The sequence below is a fragment of the Pan paniscus genome, chromosome X (genome assembly GCF_029289425.2).
Source record: "Pan paniscus chromosome X, NHGRI_mPanPan1-v2.0_pri, whole genome shotgun sequence".
Lineage (NCBI taxonomy): Eukaryota > Metazoa > Chordata > Mammalia > Primates > Hominidae > Pan > Pan paniscus.
Genome location: NC_073272.2, coordinates 65,539,794 through 65,565,181, shown reverse-complemented (window position 1 = coordinate 65,565,181; position 25,388 = coordinate 65,539,794). Strand labels below are relative to the sequence as shown.

The following is a 25,388-nucleotide window of genomic DNA, read 5'->3' as shown; positions in this document are numbered from 1 at the left end:
GGGAGGGGTGTGTGTGTGTGTGTGTGTGTGTGTGTGTGTGTGTGGTGGTGGTGGTGTAGTGGTGATAGGGTGTTGGTTGAAAAATATCAAAGGAGGGTTCTGTGAAGTTCAGGGTTTCCTGAGTGAGGACCCGGTGGGAAAAAATGGCTAAAAGTTCCAGTGAGATGGAATGAGTGCAGTACTCAAAAAACAAGGAACAACCAGCCAAGGGGGATTGGGCCCTAGAGGCAGAGGTGACTGATAGAATTCCATGTAATAATGGGTCCTGAAATGCTGGAATGTCTCCTTAGCCCGTGCACAGCTCCAAATCATCTGCATGCAGCCTCCCCTTGGCAAGTATGTTTCTTTATATTCCCACTCCCCATCTCTGCACAAACTCCTCCCTCCCCTGACCAAGTCCTTTCCTATCCCTCCAATCAAAGAGTAAACTAAGCTTAGCTGTTACTTACAGTGCAGTATGAATTTTTGGGATGTATTTGTGCTTTTGAAAGTGCTTATTGTTTCAAAGCTTAGTAGACAAAGTGCAGTGCCAAACCTAGTTAGACTGCTGATGAAATTACAGTCACTCTGGGGCCTGTGAAGAGGAGCAATTTCTGGAGCAGTTGAGCTTTGCTAGGAGGCATAATATTACTCTCTTGTAGGTCAAGGGCCTGTACCAATTGGAAGTCAATGAAAAATTCAACCTAATACAGCATACCACTAATGGGCTGCTGCACTGGAGGCTAGGCTTAAATTTCCCTTAAAAGAAGTAAAAAATAAATTCCTTATGAAAAAGCACGGAGAACATTAATGAAAATGAATTCTCCCTTACCATCAGAGAGGTGGAGCCATTGTAGAAAGTGATTCAAAGAGCTTCCCCAATATGAGATATGAGGCATATTCACCCATAACAGCCTTATCTATTGGCTTGTCAATTATTCAAGCTTTGATGTGTAGAAAGCCCTTTAATACACTAAACTCTTGTACTCTTAAGCCCAAAAGCACCCCGGGCCCAACACCCTGTCCATTTGCATAGGCTGCACAGGCAAGGGTTAACAGTACAACTAATGAAAATTGGGTAGGTCAGCAAAGTTGATCTCTTCTCCCTGGGCTCACCACAAAGGAAAACACCGCCATACTGGAGTGGGAAGACTCATCCCAAAGGTCGCCCCCACAACCTCTGAATCTTGTGGAGGAGACTCAAAATAAATACAGCCTAGGAGATCAAAGACCAGAAAGCCCCACTGGCTCCAAGGAAAGTCAAGTCAATACCCTAGCAGGGGGAAGAATTGCTTCACTCATCCTGGAACCTCCAACCCCAAGGAGGTGGGGGAAGGGGGGCACCCCACATGACCTGTACTGAAATAGGGAAGGAAGGGGAATGTGTGATGGGACTAGGAGTTTGAGTGAGAGATATAGGGAAGGAAGGGAAGTAAGCAGGCACAGACACTGGCGGCCACCAGAAGTTTGAGCCTCTTTGGTAGCAGGAGGCTGGAAGAAAGGACAGAAGTAGCTCTGGCTGTGATGGGGATCTTACTGGGCCTGCTACTCCTGGGGCACCTAACAGTGGACACTTATGGTAAGGCAGAAAGGGGGGCCTGGCTGCCATTGCTGGCTTAGGCAAAAGGCTAGAGGGTTGGTGTTTAATGTCTACTAAGGAAAGCCTATTCCTACTGGGCAGGTGAGTCTTCTCAGCCAAACTCTGCAGGCTCTCTCAGCCTTGAGCAAAACGGATGGACGTGGTTGAAGGCTGCTGAAGAAGCCAGAGGGCAAGTTTGGGCAGAAATTGAAAAAGGATTTTTCTCTTGGAACACATCTGCATTATTTTCTAGGGCTTGTATCTCAGGGGCATCAAGAAGGTTCCCAATGACATCCGAATCTTTCCTCCATCTGCTGTCTCTCATCTAAAATTCTACAATTGGACTTAACCACTCTGCTTCCAAGCTTTGGTCTCTGTTAAAATATACAGCCCCCGAAGAAGGAGTGTTTTCTAAGAGTTGGATAGGACTATAGAAATAACCTATACCACCCTTCATTGTCATGAATAAGTGCTCAGAAATATCCAGTAGTGATTGAGATTTCACTGTTCACTACCTCCCCAGACCATCTAGTCTATCCAGGAGCAGCTCCAACTGTTAGAAAGTTCTTATTTGTGTTGAACTAAATCCAGTTCCCTCTGACTTCCATCCAAAAACCCCAGCTTTGCTTCTTGGGGCTACACAGAACATAGATGCTTCCTTGCCCTGTGATAGCCCTTCAAAGCCCTGAGGACAAGTACTATGTCTCCTTGACTCTTCTCTCCTCCAAGCTGAACAGCCCCGGCTTTTTCAACTGGTCTTCATAGGACTTGGTTTCTTACCCATTCCTGGGCTAACTCACTTCCCTATAGACATGGCTCAATTTGTCTGGGCTATTTATGGGCTGGATACAAATCCCAAAGGAGGATGGACTATTCCATAGTGGCATTATTTCCTTGGAGCTTGGGAAGCTCTATCCTCATCTACACTCCTGAGAAGTGAGATGGATTTTCAGGAAACTCAACCTGGGTAACAGCTAAGTGAGATCCAATATAGGGTAAAGGGGGATTTTGCTGCTTCCCTATTATCCCTAGAGAAAAAGGCTGGATAGGTGTTAGCTTGGTGTCACTTGTTAGGTCAGAAAGAATCCAGCTTTCCGTAGCTGACTCTGATTAGGTTACCCTATCCTGGGGCTCTGTGACCCATCACACTCTGGAACCTCAGAGTTAGAAAAGACTCTGAATTAAGTCAACCAAGAGAAAAAATAATTTGCCCCCAAGCCAAAGAGCATTAGTGGCAGAGTTAATGCTCCTGAAAAAACATTTTTCTTTCTATAACTACCACATTTCCATTCTCTAGCAGGTTTTATAATGTATCTCTCTACCTTCTCCAAGTCTGTTGGTTTGAGCTAGGGCTTAAGCCTGGGGCTTGAGGGAGCATTTTAGAAATGTTAAATTTAAATCCTTTGTTTGTGTGTGTGTATGTGTGTGTGCATTCATGTGTGTGTGTGTGTGAGAGAGAGAGCACTCACGTGTCTTGTTCCTTCCCCAGCCTATGAGCTTTTCCAGACCTGGAAGCAGGCCTTCCATTTGTACACAGGATCTTATACTATAGACCTGAGGCTCAGGTTATGCTGAGCTGCAAATAATACCTTCCCTCTCCCTGGACCTCATTGTTCCTAGCCCATCTGTACAGTGAGGAGGTTGACTTGACTGGTCTTAAAGGGGTTTCTCAGCTGGACAGCTCTGTGGGACTGCAGCTTCACTGCTAAAAAGCCTGTAGGGGCCAGAGTAAGCTGCTAGCCTCTTCCTGTGGGGCTAAGAGATATGTCAAGATAATCAAAATTTAAAAAATTTCTAATATTCACATTTTATATACATTTTAAACATTTCAGAAACATTTTATAAACATCTATTATATAAGGTAATCCTCCATCCAGGAGGCATTCCAGGAAAGGGAGAGAAGCCAGTCACGTGGGGGAATGGGATAGAGACATGGAAAATGTCAACCTCTTTGTGATGATGGGAGGAAGGGGATTCAGAAAGAGACTTATCAGTAATAAGTATATATACTTATCAGTAATAAGTATAATATAATATGATGTTATATATTATATATAAGTAATTATCAGTAATAATTATATAATTATTATATATTATATATAAGTAATTATCAGTAAAGTGGAAGTAATAATAAAGGAAGTAATATAATATAATAAATATATAAATATATAATATAATATAATATATTAGAAATATATTATATTATATTATTATTATATAATATATTATATATTATATAATATATAATATATAATATATTATATATTATATAATATATTATATAATATATATTATATTATATTATATAATATATAATATATTATAATATATATTATATAATATATTATATTATATAATATATATTATATGATATATTATATTATATATTATATTTATTATATATTATAATATATTATATTATATGTAATATAATATAATATATTATAATATATAATAAATATAATATATAATATAATATATCATATAATATATAATATAATATAATATAATAATTATATTAAAAATATAATATATTATATAATTATAATTATAATATATTATTAATATATCATATTATATATTATATTATATTATTAAATATTATCTATATTATAAATATATTATATATTATATTATAATATTACTTCCTTTATTATTACTTCCACTTTACTGATAGTGACTCGAAGTTCAGATAGGTTTAGTAATTTACCCAAGGTCACACAGAGAGATATGTGGTAAGGCAGACCTTGCGCTTAGATCAGTGTTATTCCTACTATATCATACAGTCCTTCATTACCCTCCTGCTCTCATTAGGGGCTCCTACTTGATTCTAGGGGAACTACAAGGAAAGGTAGAAGGTACAAGTCAGTGGTATTGTGGTTTACTTCACTTTGGAGATCAGAGAACATGAGGAATAGTACAATGTCATTTTTCTTGTGATGTCCTGTACCTATAATCCAGTCTCTTTATGCAACTAATGAAGCAGGAGGAGGAAGAGGAGATAAGAATAAGAAAAAGGAGAAGGAAGAAAAAAGGAACGGAAGCATAATGGAACAATGAGTGGAAGAAATAAAGGAGGAAGAAGGGAGAGGAAAAAAAAAGTAAAAGGGGAAAAAACATGCCATTTTGGGAAGTCTAGTTACCAACTCTGTCCTATTCATTCTGGGATGGAGGAGTTAAGACTGACCTACTTCCAGAAGTGATTTTCAAAACTGAGAAATTGAGACTATCTAGCAATTTTCTTGACAGGCCAGACTGAGCTTTGTGAGAATTTCCAGCAAATTCCCAGGGAGGAAAAACACAAGCCAGGCCTTGCAGCTCCCCTAAGGTCAGAAGGAAGACCTGCATATGCATAGACAAAGGCATTTTCAACTCACAGCAGAATGCTGCTTTGTTGCCCAAGAGGGGAATGTGAGAATGCTTTTCAGAGAAGAGCATTGGGAAAGTCCAGAGGAAGATTAATGGGAAATAGCCTATTAAACCAAGAGGCTCAGATAGTTTTCATGGGGTTTAAGCATGGTATGTTTGTGCTTGCATGTGGCCAAAAATATGTATGGGCATGTGTGTCCATGATAATGAAAAGCTGTATCTGCAATCACATGGAGGTGTGAACTATCTATGGCACAGTGAAACCCACTACCTGGTGAAAATTCACCACCAGCTGGAACCTATAATTACATAACTTCTATTTCTATTATAGCCTATTAACACTTGACCACCTAAGATTAGAAGGGACCTTAAAGAGCAATGCTAAGACCCAAACAAAGCCTAGAACTTCCCCCAGACAGTTTAATCCATCCATAGACAGCTCTGATTAATCACAAAGTTCGTTTTAAGGCAAACCATCTGTTCTGCGATGTGAAAAGCAGACAAGAATAACATAAAAAGAAATAGAATTAGGAAAATAGAGCAAACCAAAATCTGCCCCTCTTGTATTCCCATTCGTAGGTCTGAGTTCTGCTCTCTGCCAAATTCGAAGCATTCCAGAGAGTATGTAGTGGATCTAGCAACATGGACTTATGTTATTTATTCTTTTCTACTCAAGGGCTTTTTCTTGACTAAAATATGCTATTGATGTTCTAAGAGTCCCTGGTGAGGGCACAGGCTAGAGGCTTGATTTTATATCTCTATTAACAGAAGTCCTGATGCTGGACAGTACATTCTGGGAGTTAGAACGCATACACTCAACCCATCCAAAAGATGTCATCTTCCATCCGCTTGACTGAATACTGGAATTTCTAGGCTCAATAAAAGACTTTTATTCAGGAATACCTCATATCTTTGAAACCACCTCTCTTAGGAGAGACATGAATATATTGCCTAAATATACCCACCCCACACTCCTGGCCCCAGCTAAATAAAATAAAAAATCTTCTAAATAAGAGCTTATGAATGGAAAATTCTGATGGGAGGCAATGACTGTTTCAACATCCCCACCTCCTTCCCCACCACCCCCATCCCCAAGGGTTTCCTTCTCAAACACGCCAAGGAGCAATCTCCCATTGCTTCTATCACCACCCCTACTACAGCCAGCTTCAGGATTTCACTCAGAACCTTTTCCTCTCTAGACCAAAAATGGATGCAATCTTTTCCCCCTCAAGATGAAATTTTCCTATGTATCCTTGCTAAGAACTAAGAGAAACCAAAAGGAAAATAAACAAAAGAAATCAGAAAAAAAGTCAGGTTTACGAAGTGCAGGTTTTGAATTTAACAATAGCTAATGATTTTGTTAAACAGGAATGTGTATCCAGACTTCTTCCTCACACTTGGTTCCACCCTCAGTATTTCCTTTTGCCTGTCTTCCAGAGAACAGCTTAGGGTTGGGACCCCACTCACTGAGGATTTCTAAGGGAACAAGAGAAGATAACAGGGCAGAGGGCCCTTTCTTGCTGATCTCAAAAGCCTCCACCTTTCTCCAGGTGCAAATTTACACAAAATGAAATAGTCCAGACCCAAATGCTTAGCATTTTTGCTTCCACATCTCTTTTGGAAAATGTGAAAAGAAAATTTTTTCATGGATTTGCAGAATGACAGAGTTGATAGAATATCTAGAGCACCTACCACCCAAACTCTCCACATTATAGATGAAGTAAATGAATCTTCCACGGTAAGAAGGTGACTTACCTAGGATCACCTTCATAGCAAGACAGTAACATAAAAAGGACTTGAAACTCACAAGATCTAAACAATGTTAAAGGCTTTCATTCTGAAGACTGGTTCTGATTGACGAGAAGGCTGGCAAAGAGCAAAAGGGCACAGGTACACAAAAGTGTGATAGAAAGAAAGTTGAGTGGCGTTTCTCAGAAACCTTTTGAGGTTTGTCACTGTCACCTTAGTTGCCAAGTAGGTATGCCATCTACGTTTGCTTCTTTCCTCTGTTCCGCCTCTTCAGGCCGTCCCATCCTGGAAGTGCCAGAGAGTGTAACAGGACCTTGGAAAGGGGATGTGAATCTTCCCTGCACCTATGACCCCCTGCAAGGCTACACCCAAGTCTTGGTGAAGTGGCTGGTACAACGTGGCTCAGACCCTGTCACCATCTTTCTACGTGACTCTTCTGGAGACCATATCCAGCAGGCAAAGTACCAGGGCCGCCTGCATGTGAGCCACAAGGTTCCAGGAGATGTATCCCTCCAATTGAGCACCCTGGAGATGGATGACCGGAGCCACTACACGTGTGAAGTTACCTGGCAGACTCCTGATGGCAACCAAGTCGTGAGAGATAAGATTACTGAGCTCCGTGTCCAGAAACGTGAGTCACTATGGGGGTAGGAAAGCACTGATAATCAATGAATCAATAGTGGATGTAATTCTAGAAAAGCCTGAAAAATCCAGAGGCCTTTGTTTATACAGAGGCTCTCCACAGGCATATGTGCTTATCAGAGGAAGTGGACAGGCAGAGGATTCTTAGGGTCAGCATTCCCATGGTTAAATTTAGGAAGTGCTGGGAAGGGTTCCTGACCTGCAAATCTCTATCCCTTCGAGTGTCCCAGAAATGCCAGTATCCATGGACTAGTTACCCTCCTTGGGCTCTGGGCTTTACAACTCAAAAATGAGTACATTTAATTTGTAGATAGATGCTGATAGAGAAGCTCTGGGGAAAGGGAGGCAGAGGTTAGCCAGGATAAGTTTGCTTGCTGGACAATTTTACAAAGGTCTGGCCCTGATAATCCACAACTGCAGGTAATCAAAAGCTCTACTTGAGCCCCAGAACAAACTACATTAATTTTAAAGGTCAGTTGATTTTTACTTCTAAGTATTCCAAAACCCCAGGTAATACCAAAAAGTACCTACCTTCAAAGGAAGCCATTTTATTTGTATTGCCCTTTCCTTCCTATTTCCTCCAAAGTCAGAAGCCCCCTTTAGTTCCAGTTGCAGATATATGCATGCCCTTACGCCCAACAAGAATGATTCAGCCTTTTGGTCCCATACCCTTATGACTGCCCAGAGTTTCCTGTCTTGTCTTTTCTTTGCAGTCTCTGTCTCCAAGCCCACGGTGACAACTGGCAGCGGTTATGGCTTCACGGTGCCCCAGGGAATGAGGATTAGCCTTCAATGCCAGGCTCGGGGTTCTCCTCCCATCAGTTATATTTGGTATAAGCAACAGACTAATAACCAGGAACCCATCAAAGTAGCAACCCTAAGTACCTTACTCTTCAAGCCTGCGGTGGTAGCCGACTCGGGCTCCTATTTCTGCACTGCCAAGGGCCAGGTTGGCTCTGAGCAGCACAGCGACATTGTAAAGTTTGTCGTCAAAGGTGAGCGGCCCTCTTTCCTGGTGAGCATATTAACACACAAGCTTGAAACAAAGATACCTCAAAAGGTGCCCTTATGCAAAAGAAGAATTGGGAGAGGAGGATCCCAAGCAGGCAATGGTTGTACAATCACAAAGAAAAAAAATTTGGACTGGGGACAACAGGGATAGAGGCATTGCCTATCATGCCATAGGTTAAGTAGATAAAGACGGTAAAGGAAAGAGAGATTTACTAGCACATTGTATTTGCCAGATACAAAGTACAATAACTTGACACACATTTTCTCATTGAATCCCCACAACTGTCCCATGAGATAGTTATCATTACTCTTACTTTACAGAAGAGGAAACAGAGTCAGAAAGGGGAATCTACTTGCCCATGGTCTCAGAGCAAGGAAGTATAAATCTGGATTTGTACTCAGATTTCATGCTCTTCCTACTATGTCTGATTGTTTCTCATGGTTGAATCTATATCAGATCCTGGGCACCCTTTGAAAGCTGTTGTTTTTTGTTTGTGTGTTCTGTTTGTTTGGTTATTGTTTTGCTTGTTTGATTAGGCTTGATCTAATATATCTACATGCTTTCTTTTAACTTCCCTCCCCCACTTCATTGTAAACCCAAATACAAGTTCTGGTTGAAGTATCCTTGAAGATGGGCTCTTGTTAATCAAGATCTGACTATTTCTTACAGCACTGTCCTGGGAGCACTACAAACTATGCATATAAAGACTGTAAGCTGAGGCTTAAATGAAGAGTCCAGCAGTGATATGTCCAGATGGGTTTTCTTAGCTTTCAAGAGATCTCCTTGGAAAGAAAGACACCCCAACAAGGTTACCATTGCCCAAAACATGTTGGAAACTAACTGATTTTAGGGAATTGCCCTCAGAACCATCTGAAAATTATTGTCTTCTGAGGATAGTTCTGTGTAAGGAGAGGGCGTAAACCTAGCCCAAATGGCTTATTACCATTTGGGCTAGGAGACTGATGTTGGTTTGAGACTCTTGTGTTTGCCTGGAGGAATTTGTTTCCCAAAGTTAAGCTGTAGTGAGGATGTGTGTGCTGTAGATCATGGTTTGTTAGTTTTGGGAGGAAAAAGAGTGGTCTGCCCTGAAAGTTATATGAACAGTGTCCCAGTTCTCTAAGAGCTGACAGTCTGGTCAAGCAGAGAGGGCAGGGCATGACCAGCAAGCCCAAGAATGTATACTTCATAAAGAGACTAATTGAACATTCTTGCCTTTCTGTGAGTTACTTCTCAGACCACCTAGGCAAGAACTTGCTCACAGTAAACCCTCCTGTTTATTCCTTCTCACAGTCAATGCTTATTACAGTGCTGTTAAGCAGTGCTCGCCATTGCCCCCTACTGATAGATAGGAAAACTGAGGCTCAGGGAAGTTATTCTCAGCCTTCCACTCTTCCCTGCTCTGTGAGCCAAGGTAATCTTTCCTGGCTACCTCTACCTGCCTCCCTGTCCACCCAACCTTGTCCCCTGAGTCTGACCCCCTATTTCACCTCTGCCCTACGGAACTCTCAGCCCTTTCACCCTTCCACCTCACTCTGCACTGTTCTTTAGTTCTAGAATGACTCTGGAGGCCCTGCTTTTGCTCATGTTCTTGGACTGCTGAGCTTTGCTGACAAACAAAACAAAACACAGATATGAATTGACTCCACTTTAATTTTATGCTCTGCGATATCTACTGCCTGACCCCATGCCGTGTGTCTATTTGCTTATCTTTGTCTCATTCCTCATAGCAGCTTTTCAGAACATTTCTACCTTATTTCAGGCCCCCAGCCTTGCTCCTAAAAGATAAGGTAACTTCCTTCCTCTGTAAGAAGGTCCAGGCCCTCTTCAGATGTGAATTTTATCAACTACCCTCCTCTCTGCCTTGATATTTCCCTATCCATTTCCTCTCGGCTCAGAGTAAGGTATGCTTTGCTCCTCTCCACAACAAGCCCCTCCTCCTGAACTCTTAACATCAGCTACTCCAATGCCCTGCAATACCCTTTATCCTCTACCTAAGCCAAATAGATATGCATGTATAATATATGTATATATGTCAGTATGCAAGCCTAACACATACATATATATATGTTATTTTTCAAAAATCTTTCTCTCCATCTGCCACCTCATCTCTCCTATGGTCACTACCAACCTTCTCACGAAGGTAGCTTCCACCAGCTGAACCTCTCAATTCATTCACCACAACATAACTTTGTAATTTGGGGTCATCATTAACCTCCATATCACCAAATCCCAAGACCTCTCCATTCATACTTTTCCTCCTCAACATCTGTGTAGCAGTGGATCCTGTTGGCCATTTCTTCCACCTCAATTTTATTTTAATCACTGCTATCGATGACACCAACTTATCTTGGTTCTTCTAAGACCTTCCTGAATGATCCTTCTGAGACACCTTTGTTGGCTCTTTTTTCATTCACTCCTTAATTGTAAATGTTCTCAAAGACTCAATTCTTATTCATCTCTGCATGTATTTCTATATTATCAGGAGATTTTATTTACTTCTGTGGCTTCAAATATCACCTGTAGTCTGATGACTCTCCAACCATAATATTATCTGTATTTTTTTTTCCTGACTGCTAGATCCCAGTGTCTAGTTACCTTCTGGACAGCTTCATTTCTAATTTCAGCGTGTTCAAAACTGAATGTACCTTTTACTCACCAAACCTGTTCCTCAAACCTGTTAGAAAACACAGCAGTACCTTTGACTCCTCCTTCTCTTTTACCTCGCATCGTCAAATAATCATCAAGATTACCAAGTGCTGTGAATTCACCTACTGAATCAGATACCTTATTAGGCTCTTTCTTTCTCTTCCTATACCCTCATGGTCTCATATTCTTTTTTAAAAAACAATTTCAATCATCTTCTAAATGTTCTCCCCATGTTCATACATTCTTACGAAGTCATCAACTTATTCAATATTTATTTAGTATATATTTTATGTCACTAGATTATAAAATTCAAGAGTGCAGAATTCTACCTGTCTACTTCATTGCTGTTTTTCAGAGCCCAGCAAAGTATCTGGCACAAAGAAGACACTAGACACTAGATGAATACTGTATTTGTTAATGAATGGGGAAAATATGCTATTGCCTTACCTTTGAAAATCCTACCACACTGTTGTCAGAATTATTTCCAAAAAAAATAGACTGAACAATTTTTGCTTCCTTTCTCAAAAGGAAGTAAACCTTTCTCAAAAGGTGTAACCTTCTGTTACACCCCATGGATCCTTCCAACTAAAGAACAAAGCCCAAACCCTTTTAGTCTGTTTTCAGTCTACCTATCCAGACTTATCTACTAACATGTTTCGCCACATCTAAAACGGAGCATGCTGTTTCCTCTGCTAGCAAGAGGGAGGAGCTTATGGTTTTCTCATGTCTTTTCTGAGCAGGTACACGGCCCTGTGCTTGTGTGTGGCCTCCTAGTTTCCCAGAACTGTGTCAGAACTCTTCAAAATCCCTATGGAAATCTTATTCCTCAACCATTTTTTAGGCTATTTTGGTTAGTTTTTTTTGTTTTCTCACCTATTATCCATTGCCTCGGGCAGCTGTGTGACAAATGCTACCCCATCCCTGGGGAGAGGCTCTTAGCACTGGGTGACCAATAAAACAAGTCTTTTGAGTCAGGTCTTTCAGGGAACCACCAGACAGGCCAAATAATGGCAATTATTCAAAAATGAAGTTTGTTGGGCTCACTCCAGCACCTGGAATGGGGTTGTATGTTCAAGATTACCTCTGAGGTAGAAGGGGTAAGGGGACTAGGAGAAGTTAAAACAGCACAAAGCTTGCTGTTCTTACCAAAACTGGGATATTTTTCTTCCATAAATCCTGTCTAAGGTGCTGCAAACCTTTGGCTATTTTGCAAAATTCTAAAAAAAAAAAAAAAAGTTGATTACGTCAAATTTTGCATTATTTCACTGATGTTGTTAAAGGGTAAATTTCTGGAGGTTATTATGTCACCATTTTCACTGATGTCACCCATTGCCACTTTCTTTATGATACTTCCCAAGTTTCTCTCAAGAGAATTAATTACTAGGTCTCAGTTAGAAGTTAGTAAAAATAAAATATATTTTCCCATCCAAGTTGACTGACTCTCTGAACTCTAGCTACAGGTTCCTTCGAGATCTATTAATCCTGGATTAAAAACTCTGTCCTTGATTGATGTATGAAAGATGAACAAGCAACACAGGACTTACCAGCATCATGACAGAAGTGTTGAGGCAGGTCCAAGTATGGACCTGAATGGCCTTTACTTACTTCCTATTTCCCTAGGGCATTAAACTATTCACCCAAGGGTACCAGGTCCCTTCAATTGGTTCCCTTTTCCTTGCAGACTCCTCAAAGCTACTCAAGACCAAGACTGAGGCACCTACAACCATGACATACCCCTTGAAAGGTGAGTTTTGCTAGGGTCTGAGGAAGTAGTAGAGGTTCAAAATGGTGTCATCGTAGCCAAGAACGGAATCACAATGCCATGGAATGGCTAATAAACAGTCACTTGGTTCCTCAGAGAGAACATAGCAGTAAAGGAATGGAAACAAAAGAAAGGTAACAATGATGAATATATACTCTTTTTTTGTGAAAACTTCTGAGGCAAAAGGAAAGAGAGAGTTAGAATACTCCCATTGGAAATACAAAAAACAAGAACACTAAATTCTATTCTGCTCCTAGTTTGACTTGCTGTGTGACTTTGGGTACATTACCTCCCCTCGATGGGAATTCTTCTCACTGCCCACACCTAACAGTAAGAAATGAAGATGCCTTATCTCATGGTACTAGTGGTTGATAACATGGTCAGGTACCCTGGAAAGTACAGCACAAATGGCCAGAGAAGGACTCCAACCTTTGCAACCATCTCCTATCTCTCAACTTTTTGATAGAAGAGAGACATCTCTGACCCTATTCTCTATATTCATAGCAACATCTACAGTGAAGCAGTCCTGGGACTGGACCACTGACATGGATGGCTACCTTGGAGAGACCAGTGCTGGGCCAGGTAGGAATATTGTCAGGATTTCTATCTTTTCTTCTTGACTCTAAGCTTTGTGACCAAAACTTTCCCTTATGCACACTGTTCTACAGCATTGAACTCTGCAAATCATTACCTGCTATGTGCCAAGCAATGGTCAAGGGCACTGAGGATGGGTAAAGTGGGTAGGATGTAGAGAGAGAGATACAGATCCAGGGATGAGCAAAGTCAGAGTGAGGTTAAGGGGAGTGATAAATGTGTCCTTTATTTAGTTCTCTGTTGTCATAGTAATATGCTTTCCAAACATTCTGAGGAAGAATATGGGTAGGGACATTATGACATCATGACCTCAACCAGGTAAGGATAATGGCTGAGTGTCATTGCTTGAGCTCTTAACCAGGGCTCTTCAAGCCGCTTGAAGCTGATTTCTGATTCCTCCAAAGCCTTGAAAATTCCCAAGTCAGGGTCTCAGAGATTCAAATCCCAGATAAATCTTTTGTGTTTCACCTGCATCTGATAGTCAGTTGGTATGCCTTCACATGACTACATTGACTGTTGAAATAATAGAACACTCTCACACCAATTGATAATTAGCTGCTCCCCTTAACCCCTGAGCCCTCCATTATTACCTGGGGCTGCCTTGTCCCATTCCTCAGAACTCTCTAGACCACCCCCATGGTCATGCAACAAAAGGTATACCAAGGAATCTCTAAGACTCCAAGTCTACAGTAGGCATCTGTTGTGATTGGTTGGAATTAAATAGTTTGATAACTATCACTCCTGGTACTCATTCTCTGCCTGTGTATAATTGAGAGAGTGGACTTCCAAATGCTCTTTGTAACTCTCTATTCCTGATTGCAGAGTTTTTTGGCTATCCCTGGGCAGCACTCAAACCTGTTTTATGTTCCACATTTGCATTGCCATCTTTGGCTTCAAGATTTCCATAGCTCCGTTCCTCTCCGAGAAGAACATCTATTGGGAGAAGAGAAGTTAGAAAATGCCTCATAGGGAGTTGGTTTGGAAAAATGAGAAAATAACCTTGGGCAAAGTTATTAGATGTTGGGTCTGCGCCCTATTTTCTCTACCAAGTTTTTTAGTACTTGACTCTCTTCAAAAGAGAATATTTCTTCGATTTGTACCAGCTTATAACTTGAGCTCTCTCAGTCCCAACAAGACACTCTGAGGACCACAAATACTGGATTCCTAGGACACGATATCTTAGAGTCTCATGAAAACAAGCCAGTTGCAGCAACAAATCCTAAGTACACTGAGGTTCCTTTCCTCACGCCTCTCTATCCCCCCTGACCTAGCATCTTAGATTCAGAATATTATAGCTAAAAGTGCTTTAGACATCATCCAATCTTTTCATTGAACTTATGGGGTAACTAAGGCCTAGTGACAGTCAAAGTTTTGTCTAAGGTCACTGTATTCATTTTTCCATGGCTGCTGTAAAAACTTACCCCAAACCTAGTATCATAAAACAGCATAAATATATTATCTTCCACTTCTGGAAATAAGTCTGACACAATTATCACTGAGCTAAAATCAAAATGTCAGTCAGCAAGGCTATGTTCCCTTTGGAGGGTTTGGAGAAGAATTAATTTCCTTGTCTTTCTTTTCTGGCTTCTAGAAGCTACCCACATTCCTTGGCTCATGGCCCCCTTCCTCCATTTTCAAAACTAACAATGTAGCATTCTCAAATCTCTGTTCCTTTTTACTATGTAAATTAACATATTGACAGGTTCCAGGAATTTGGATGTGAATATCTTTAGAGGACCATTATTCTGCCTACCATAGTCATACAGAAAGTAAATAACAGATCTAGGACTGGAAGCCAAGTCCAGTTGATTCTTTCAGCTTTTAGGCATAATGGGAATATGTGTCTCAAGTGGCTCAGTGGAAATATGTTTTGAGAAAGAAGGAAGCTGGGGACTTGACCAGAGCGTGTGATGGGAAGAATCTTTGTGGCTAGAAGTAACTGACCAGAATCTTAATAAGGTATGTAGCATTTTTGGTGAAGCTGGAAAGTCAGGATATTATTTTCTTTTTTCTAAGGGAAGGTGAAAACCTTCTGTCTTGGCCCTATAGAAAGCATGGACAACTAGCTCAAATGCCCAGGCCAATCAGCCCACCAGTGAGTCTGGAAGAACCTGTTTACACATGGCATCTCTTTCTCAAGTCTTTCTCATGGGACTGGAGTTTTGTCTCTCTGGCTAGCTAAGAAGGTTAGGAGAATATGGAAAATGAAAAAGAAAAAGGCCTGGCTTAGTCTAGGCTGTTTCTTAGAGTTTTTGTTTCTGGCCTTATTTTCAACCAAATACCACTTGATCTTGTTTTACCCTCTAGGAAAGAGCCTGCCTGTCTTTGCCATCATCCTCATCATCTCCTTGTGCTGTATGGTGGTTTTTACCATGGCCTATATCATGCTCTGTCGGAAGACATCCCAACAAGGTTAGTGATGAATATGAGAAGGTGGCTTTGGCTCATTTGTTCTTTCTGTCAGTATACTTGAGCCTAAATTCTGTATCAGGCATTGTGTTAGGCACTTCAAGAAGCTCCCAGCCTAGTTTGGGAGTTAAGGTTGGGGTGCAGGGAGGCAGATGTTCGAGCAAACAATGGCATAAGACTTACGGAACTAAATGCACTAGTCTTTGGTACTCAGTCAAGTACAGCCATCTTTCTAATGAGTCATCTTGTAATGATGCAAGAGAAGGAGAAGTCACAATCCCTGACCTCAAGTTGCTCACAATTTATTTAGGAGATTCAAGGTAGAAACATGGAATTTATCAATGACAATACATAGCAATAGAGGCTATGAGCTCAAAAACTAGAGAAGACAATTAATGCTAAAGGGATCCAGAGGAGAAGAGAGTAATTTAAGGCTTGGGTAATTAGCAAGGGATTTCAGAAGGAAGAATATCTTAGACCACATTTTGGAGGATGAAAACAATTTGTAAGGAGACAGTATTTCAGGAAGAGAGAACTACATCAGCATAGTTGTTAGGGCCTAAAAGACAACTGAGAGTGGGGTCATCAATAAAGAAAATTTCTGTAGATGGGCAACAGGGAAGTACAGTGGGAAATGAAAGCTTATTCCTGATTATAGAAGGCCTTAAATGCCAGGTTAAATAATTTGGACTTTCTTCACTAGGCCTTGCAAGGGCACTAAAAGTTACCAAATTTTTCAAACATGGAAGTGGCATAATGACAGCACAGTTGTCAGAGCCATTTAAAAACTATGAACCAACCGAGGAGGAAAAAAATTGGGATGCTTGTTTCTAAAAGAAAAAAATACTAGCTGTCTCTCAATGCCCAGTGCACTAGTCATTTTGCCTAGCATCAATTTGTCTTATTCTCTGTAGTATCTCTTACTCCCAAATAGCCTGGTTACTACCATGGATCTGATGGATTTCCATCACCAGAAGGGAGCCTTGAGTATCTCCTTCTCCCAGGTTTCAATTATAAGCTCTGGCTTTTGCCAGTTAGCATGGCTATCACCATGAGGCTGAACTTGATAGCACATGACTACAAACCCCAGGGGCACTAAAATGAAAGTATTTGCATATAGCCTTGATGAGGCTGGGCATAAGCGGTAACCACATTAAATTGTTTCTCTCTCAAAAACCTTCCATGGCTTCTTATGGCCCAGGGGATAAAGGTCAAAATGTAGCATTCTATTCAAGGCTCTCTGTGATGTGGGTCTAGCCAATTTTCTCAACCCACCACTTCCTTATACCTAGTCTCATTTCCAAAAATTCCTCTTTCCTATCTCTGTATAAGGGAGACAGCCTCAGAGCATCAATTTAATTTAACATAATTACTGAGCACCTATTGTGTGACAGGTGCTGAGCATATTAAGATGAAAAAGACACGACCCTTGCGGTACAGGTGCTCATAGGCCAATGGGCGAGTAAGACACAGAAATGCAGGGCTTTACCATAAGGCAGAAGTCCTGTGGCTTCCCTTGTTTACTTTGTTGTCATTTAATGCTTGCATTTCCAGTTGCATCCCTGAAAAATTATAAGCACCTAGAGGGCAGTACAAAGAAATATCTGTCTTTGCACCAACCTAAGCCTTTGAGCCTGTACGGAACATAGGACACTCCTCCTCCACAGACACTAGGGGGCAATGGTAACCAATACCATGGTTTTTCCTGGGGATATAGTTGGGGTGAGTGCATTTGGGAATGTCTTGGGTCACGGCCATCAGCATCAGGCTAATCCAGTCCCTTCTTCCTGGTATGTGGCCTGACAGTCAAGTTTCCCACAAGGACTCTCTGGGGATCCTTGGGGGAGATTCCTGGGTAAAGAGCAAGTCCAGTTCTAGTGCCCTCCCCCAACCCATACCGAGAAACTGCTCCAGCCCAATATCCTGAGTCCAAGATGACAAAAAGGATAGTGACCAAATGTGCTTCCCCTTCTTTTACCTGATAAATTTGCATCTCTGTGTTTCAATTCACCTCCCCAATACCTCCCAGTTGTTGGAAAGCTAAGACATATTAAAATCCCCTCCTCTGTACCCTTCCCTCATCTTTTGACTGGTACCCAGGATCCATGATTGACCTTTGTCCACTTGCCATGAAAACTTCTGACATGATTCCTCCTTTTTTTCTAGAGCATGTCTACGAAGCAGCCAGGTAAGAAAGTCTCTCCTCTTCCATTTTTGACCCCGTCCCTGCCCTCAATTTTGATTACTGGCAGGAAATGTGGAGGAAGGGGGGTGTGGCACAGACCCAATCCTAAGGCCGGAGGCCTTCAGGGTCAGGACATAGCTGTCCTCCCTCTCTCAGGCACCTTCTGAGGTTGTTTTGGCCCTCTGAACACAAAGGATAATTTAGATCCATCTGCCTTCTGCTTCCAGAATCCCTGGGTGGCAGGATCCTGAGAATTAATTGGCAAGAATTGAGGCAGAAGGGTGGGAAACCAGGACCACAGCCCCAAGTCCCTTCTTATGGGTGGTGGGCTCTTGGGCCATAGGGCACATGCCAGAGAGGCCAACGACTCTGGAGAAACCATGAGGGTGGCCATCTTCGCAAGTGGCTGCTCCAGTGATGAGCCAACTTCCCAGAATCTGGGCAACAACTACTCTGATGAGCCCTGCATAGGACAGGAGTACCAGATCATCGCCCAGATCAATGGCGACTACGCCCGCCTGCTGGACACAGTTCCTCTGGATTATGAGTTTCTGGCCACTGAGGGCAAAAGTGTCTGTTAAAAATGCCCCATTAGGCCAGGATCTGCTGACATAATTGCCTAGTCAGTCCTTGCCTTCTGCATGGCCTTCTTCCCTGCTACCTCTCTTCCTGGATAGCCCAAAGTGTCCGCCTACCAACACTGGAGCCCCTGGGAGTCACTGGCTTTGCCCTGGAATTTGCCAGATGCATCTCAAGTAAGCCAGCTGCTGGATTCGGCTCTGGGCCCTTCTAGTATCTCTGCCGGGGGCTTCTGGTACTCCTCTCTAAATACCAGAGGGAAGATGCCCATAGCACTAGGACTTGGTCATCATGCCTACAGACACTATTCAACTTTGGTATCTTGCCACCAGAAGACCCGAGGGAGGCTCAGCTCTGCCAGCTCAGAGGACCAGCTATATCCAGGATCATTTCTCTTTCTTCAGGGCCAGACAGCTTTTAATTGAAATTGTCATTTCACAGGCCAGGGTTCAGTTCTGCTCCTCCACTATAAGTCTAATGTTCTGACTCTCTCCTGGTGCTCAATAAATATCTAATCATAACAGCAACTTCAGTCGTGTTGGTCTTCTCTCACAGTATGGTAGGACCTACTAAAAGTAATTAAAGTGAGACTAGTTAAGATGGCTGGGGCCTGAGAATATGGATGTCACTTCTGCTTTTTTGGTCTTTCCCCTTCCCACACATGCCACTCCTACTTCACTCCACTGGTAAGCCCAGCTGGAGAACAGTGAATACTTGATTAAACAGTACTCCCCTGGCTTCCATTACCCAACCTGTCATCCTGCCAGGTCCACCTGGATGATTCTTCCCACATCAACTGGAAGCCTAAGAAAGAAAAAGTCTTTCTGTCTCAGGGGACTATGAATGCAGAGATGAAGGGATTTCCTTCTTTCCCAAGTATGGATGCACCATTTCCAAGGATTTCCACTTCTTTGAATCTTAAAATCCTGGGGGTAGTTGCATTTTTCAGATGTTATCTTCTTTAGCTCCTGGCCCCTTCTTACAATGTGAGATGGGGATAAGAGCAAGAAAGCCTTTCTCTTCAAGGAGGAATAGGGCTAGGAGTGTGTGTGTGTGTGTGTGCGTGGGTGTGTGTGTGACAGAGAGAGAGAGAGAGAGAGTTTGTATGTGTACATAAGTTCCTATACCTTTAAATCAGGCTCCCCTGTGAGGACCTGTTCTGACCCAGGTTGACACAGTTTTATTTTCTCCATGTAATTAATGTCAAATCAACTTCTGCACTCTTCAAGGAAGCTGCCATGTTGCTATTTCTGGTTCTCATGCAGCCCCTAGGTCAACTCATGTTTCATAAGGAGCTGCTCCCCTTTTGCAATGATTACAGAAGTCAAAATAGTACACGAAAGTAACAAAAAGGAGTCCTCCATTTCACCGCTACCCAACATGCCAAATCCAGGGCAAAAACCTCAACATTTTCCTCATTCCAGACGCTAGCTTCTCCTAGTTGGCGAAAGGAAAAACTCTTTCTTCCCCATCGTGCTTACAAGCCTCTGAAATAGGGCCTCCACCCAGTGGAAACCCCAACTTCCTTCATGAAACAACTCTGCGTCCAGACCCTACAGCCTTTGAAAATACCCATTATCTTTCCCTACTACCCATTGAAAAATGAGTTTTAGGTGTTGGGAAGAGAATCCTGGTTGCATTTTCACTGGTAAAAGGAGCCACACATCCAGGGACGCTGCTCCATAAGAGCTAAGGACTCCCAGGGATATCTCAAAGTCATTAATCTTAAAGAGCCTAGAGATCACTGATTCTAATACTTCCGTATTGGAGATGAGAAAACGAAGCTCAGAGAGGAACAAAAACACAGTTAGTGGTAGAAAGGAGACCAAAAGTCAGGCCTGTGAACTCCTCAGTGCATATATTTATTGCAGCATCTGGATCTTCTTTGCCTCAAAACTTAGAATATTTTTAAATACAGGACAAGCTAGTAAAGAATTCCTATGTAATAAAGATAGTCCACAGCTGCAGAGGCTAAACAAAAATGAGATGATAACATGTGACCTTTCTTAGGCAGATGGCTGGTTGGGGAAAGTAGATGAGTGAAAAGAGGAAAAGATCTCCAGAAGAGCGGGAAGGTATAAAGTTTCTCTAGGACAGTTTCCCAAATCGTGCTTCATTGGACATTGACACAGGAGAAGGCTGTGGGGGAAAAGAAAATTCATGATCAGATAGGTATGGCAAATGCCTCATTCTATGGTTTCCTCTTTGAGATTCTCAATGCAACATTAGACTATTAAAGGCTCTGAAAAATCCTACAAGAAAACACCTGTATAACCTTGGGTGACCAAGTAATACCAAAATTTATTTGCCCTCTGAGTCTGCTATTTTGCCCTCTTCCTCCAGCCCTTGACACTGTTTCTCAGGAAGAAAACATCCTTCATGCTGGCTACTACCTCATATGCTCTATAACATTGTGGTGTTCACAGTTTGAATTTTTCAAAATCCAGGGTAGAATTTGGCCCCCAAACCTAAAGCTAGTGGACAAGAGGAAAGTCAATCAATCAGTAAATATTTATTATTTTCTGTAACTAAAGTACTGGGCTGTGGTAGGGGAGACAACAATCAAAGACATAGCCTTGTCTTCCAGAAGCTCACAATCTAGTTGGGAATTCAAGAATACCCCTTAGAAAAGTTCATTGACAATTTACAAGGTGCTATTAGACAGTAGGAGAGAAAGGCATACATACCAGGGCCCAGGGAAGAAGAGCTTTGTGAATGAAGAAGGAAAAAGTGTAAGTTGACTTTCAAAAGTCTCTGGAAACACTGGACTTTAGCTGGTCCAGGAAATATAGGGAAGAATTGGATAGGCAGGAATAAATGGAGAAAGTGTTCCTACAGGAAAAGACATGTGGAAAAGGGGAGAGGTAGGCAAGATCAAGGAGTGTTTAGAAGGCAAGACTGAGTATCAAGAAAGTGAATTTCTAAGCCCTGCTTACTCAGATAAGCCATTAGGCTTGTGTGAGAATGCTGATGTCCTAGATAGGAGACTCTGGGAGGGGAATATGAAGGAAGAAAATAATAATGAATCAAAGAGCACTTCCATTCCTGGACGCTTTATACATTTTCAAGACTATTGCGCCCCCATCAGCACTCTCATGGTGTGTGTAGACACAGCCCAGGGCTGTATTTCCCAGAGATGCCACACTTTTCCCCTGGTGTCCTCAGATATAATGCCTCAGTTCCTGCAGAGTCACATAAAATAACTTGTGAGAACTTGGTGCTTGGTGAGCATCCTTGTATCCAGCTGGCAGTCCATTCATCATATCCCATCTGCCCTGGCCTGGAGCTGGTAAGCATGTGCCGCACTTGGGGTATTTGACAAACTGACACTCTACCACATGGAGTGTCCAACTCAGCTTGTCAAATACACGGAGCGTGGCACTGCAGGAGGCCAGGCCAAGAGCTTCTGTGGGGAAGTGAGATCTTCCTGGGAGATGTGACCCTAGAGGGAAAGAGAGAGAAAGGAGTGATGAAGTCACACCCTTAGCCCCGGGGATCTTGCTCAAAGGACCAACCAAAGCACCAGAATAGGGAAGTGAGCAAAATAGGCATAGGGTTCCTAACCAGAAGAGAGATCCTGAAGATAAGCAGGTAAAGCCCGAGTGACACCCAGTGCTCAGCTGGAAGCTCATCAGGCCTGAGTCCTGTAGCTATGGCATTTCTAGGGGTCCCAAGCTTCAGTGGGTTCCTCTATGCAGCAGAGAGGGGAAAATTTGGTCATCATCCTGCCTCCCTGACTTGAGGAAAGTACCAGACCCTAGAGTCAGCATCCTTGCTCCCTCTTCTCAATTCTCCCAAGCTGTGTTTTCAGTGTTGTGGTTATGCACATAGGCTTTGAGGTTAAACATGAGCTTAAATCCTAGTTCTTCCATTAGCTAGTTAGGCAACCTTGGATACATCATTTCACCTCTCTGAGCTCAAGTTTGCTACACCCACAAAATGTATGTAAGTATAGTACCTACCTCATAAGGTTATTGTGAGAATAACAGGAGATAATGCATGTAAAGCCTTTGGTTCAGTATTCAATACATAACAAATGCTCAAAAAGTAGTGGTTGTATGACCAAAGTGAAAGAAAGAGCTACTGGCAATTGATTTAGCAGGATCTGGACAGGTGTGACATTGATTTCTTGTGGTCTCAGCCTTGCCTAACATGATCCTCTTGTCCCATAGGGACTCAAGAATGGCAGCTATTAAAGTGCCCTTAAAGATCATCTAGTCTCACTCACTTAGGTTATAAATGAGATAACAAAGGCTCCTGTTGGGGAGGAGACTTGTAAAGTTTATACAATAAATTTTTTACAGTTCAGCAGTATGCCTTATACAGCTTTCCTCATTGGTTATTTTGCCTCCCTTCTCTGTATATCCCTCTGGGAAAGGGAAGACACATCAACAAAGAGGGCAAAAACAGGCAATAGCTTTGTAATGCAACATTTGGGATCACTGAACCCACAAGCCACCAGGGCAATAAGGAAGCTGCCAGGAGCAGGGTCAGGTCTGAAACTTCTGGGAGAATTCCCTTGGCAACAATCAGATCCTGTTGCTAAAAATCCCAGGTTGCTGGTGTCAAATTACTGCCCTTACCAGCTGTGGCAGTTGATCTGTGAGCAGGTAGCTGGTCTACATTAAATATTGTCATGAAAAGTGGCAAACATCACAAGGTTACCAGAAATGGTAAACTGCCCCCACGAGGCCGGAAAGCCCTGTCCCAGCCAAGGTAAGACAGAGGGATTCAGCCTTGTCTTTCAGCAAGAAAACAATCAGTGTCTTTTCTTGCTCAATTCTTTTAATTGAATGTTAAGAAGGTAACATACTCCTTCAATTTAAGTTCTGGCAGTCATCTCAAAACTAAAGCTCTTTCACTCCCTCACTTCCTTTTCTACCTACCCAATTCAGCCTAATCCACCCAGCAGCAAAAGCAGCAGTCATGGTCACCAAATATGGCATGACAGAATCGACAAACTTGTGTTCTAATGCTGTCTTGGCCATCAACTAGCCAATCATGGCTTGGGCAAGTCTTTCTTTGGGTTTCAGTTGTCTTCTCTGGAAATGAGAACAAGAAGACTTACCTGGCAAAGTTGTTGGAAAGTGTTGCTAAGCTTTCCAGAGCCTCCCACATAGGAGCTCAAAAGGACCTTGTCTCAGCCCCTGGACCTATGGTTGGAGGCCAGCCAAGCAAGCTGATTAACAGAGTCTGAGTTGGGGATGGCAGGAGAAAAAGAAATGGATTGTTACCTTTTTTGTATCATTACACTCATTGGCTGTCAGCTCCAGTAAGAAGACTTAGATAAGCTGGAGGTGTTCACAGCCTTTTGAATGCCCTTTCTGACTTTATTCACCTCCAGAAAGGCTGGAAAGGAGGCATGAAAGGGGCTAAAAATTATTAGTACTTTGAAATTTGTGGAGCCTTATAGACAACATTGCTTCAGTATTAATGGAAGGAGTTAGTGGTTGAGCTGAAACTAGACTGGTTTCATTTCCACTCTTGCTGTTCTAGTCCATGCCTCTCCAATGGAGTGTATGTAAGAAAATCACATTCAGTTGAGAAATGTTCACCAGACCCATAGAAAGAAGACATAAATGTCTATATGGGATGATATTAAGGGAATTTGAAAGCTCTTCTCTTGGTCTGTTATATTACTTAGAATAACATCATTTTTCCCCATATGAAATGCAAAATCCTCTACTGAAGAGCTTCATCAAGCCACTATTGTTGATGCAAAGGATGGGTCAGTTTTTATGGAGGGAATTGGAGGGAATAGACCAGAAGAATTAGGGGTAAGTAGGTGTCTAGGAATCTCTGAACACTCAGAGTGAGCCAAGTACCTGAAAGAAAAATAGAAGAAAAGAAGAAGTCCTCAGGACCATGCCTAAAAATTCCAGACTGCCTCTAGTATGAGCAGGACCTGTCCTGGGTCAGTTACAGGACAGGTCCTGCTGCTTGATGTCTCAGTCCTCCTAGGATAGAGCAAAAAGAGGACTGACCTGGGAGCCCAGACCCAGCTGTGCTACAGATTCTCTGTATGACTTTGGGCAAGTCCCTTTCTTCCTCTTTCTGGACCTCAGTTTCTTCCATATGTACCTAGTCTCTAAGAGTCTTTCAATTTTGAATCTCTAGGAGTCAAAGATTGGACTAGAAAAGAGGCTTTCATCTTTGAGTCATGCCTCTCAGAGAGTGCTATATGGATTACCACCAGCACTCTCCTCTTGAATGTGTTCAGCCCCACCCACAGTTACATATGCAAAGATTACTCTCATCTTCTTTCTTGACAGAGGGCTGACAATCATGAAAATTAGGAATCTAATAACCATGGGTCTCTAGACAGCATCTATCTAATCATTCTTTTCCTCTTTTTACTTTTTTATTTTGCAAAAGGGGTGAAAAAACTGTGTCCTAGATTGGAGAAAGGACTTACCCAAAGATACACATTGGGTAAATGGTAAAACCAGGACTGCTACTCAGGTTTCCTGACTCCTGGGTCCAAAGGCCATTCCACTTCCATGTGACTATCTCCTAAACATCCTGATTGGATAGAAAATATCCTATCCCCTTTTCCCCTCTATTAGAACCTCTAGGATAAAAGGCCAATGGAAACCTTCTTCCTCCCACCTTTGACCTTGATCCCTGAGGAGGATCTGAGGAGAATGGGATGGGCAGATCCAAGCCACCCTTGGCTGCCATGGACTCTGCCCCAGCTTGAGAATCCAAGAAGAGAGGGCAAATGGATACCATACCTGTCAGTGGAGTGGTGCCTTGGTCATGGAGGGGACTCTGATTCCCCAGTGCTGAGCCAACCTGCAGGGGCCAGATGGAATTGGGCTTTCTGCCGTGAGCAAGAAGCTTCTGTGTTTTGAAGGGCCCTTGGTGTCTTCAACAGGAAACA

At 42.2% G+C, this 25,388-nt stretch overlaps 1 protein-coding gene, 1 long non-coding RNA gene and 1 other non-coding gene across 6 annotated transcripts; 1 reads left to right on the top strand and 2 right to left on the bottom strand.

Moving 5' to 3' along the window:
* The first annotated feature begins 1,402 nt into the window (after positions 1-1,402).
* Positions 1,403-19,032, top strand: VSIG4 (V-set and immunoglobulin domain containing 4). 4 transcript variants are annotated; one of them, XM_003816913.2, is made up of 8 exons: positions 1,403-1,558; positions 6,951-7,307; positions 8,032-8,313; positions 12,658-12,720; positions 13,243-13,320; positions 15,640-15,744; positions 17,908-17,929; positions 18,604-19,032. In XM_003816913.2, the coding sequence occupies exons 1-8, from the start codon at positions 1,504-1,506 to the stop codon at positions 18,683-18,685; spliced, it is 1,044 nt and encodes a 347-aa protein (XP_003816961.1). In that variant the 5' UTR covers positions 1,403-1,503; the 3' UTR covers positions 18,686-19,032. The 4 variants fall into 4 exon arrangements, with proteins under 4 accessions (XP_003816961.1, XP_003816960.1, XP_008968267.1 ...); XM_003816912.3 differs by having other exon boundaries at positions 18,270-19,032; XM_008970019.2 differs by lacking the exon at positions 18,604-19,032 and adding an exon at positions 18,154-18,412.
* Positions 19,033-20,997: 1,965 nt separating this feature from the next.
* Positions 20,998-25,330, bottom strand: LOC117977593 (uncharacterized). Its single transcript, XR_004668766.3, has 3 exons — positions 25,240-25,330; positions 23,574-23,698; positions 20,998-21,947 (listed from the first exon to the last, which is right to left on the bottom strand). It is a non-coding gene; the product is annotated as an uncharacterized LOC117977593 (long non-coding RNA).
* On the bottom strand, positions 21,792-21,901 carry MIR223 (microRNA mir-223). Its single transcript, NR_106584.1, has one exon. It is a non-coding gene; the product is annotated as a microRNA mir-223 (primary transcript).
* Positions 25,331-25,388: the final 58 nt, after the last annotated feature.

Bases quoted from the DNA above. Each gene is read 5' to 3' on its own strand.
- VSIG4 (XM_003816912.3), top strand. From the start codon at position 1,504: ATGGGGATCTTACTGGGCCTGCTACTCCTGGGGCACCTAACAGTGGAC. The intron at 12,721-13,242 runs GTGAGTTTTGCT...CTATATTCATAG, and splicing joins CATGACATACCCCTTGAAAG to CAACATCTACAGTGAAGCAG. The intron at 17,930-18,269 runs GTAAGAAAGTCT...CTTGGGCCATAG, and splicing joins CATGTCTACGAAGCAGCCAG to GGCACATGCCAGAGAGGCCA.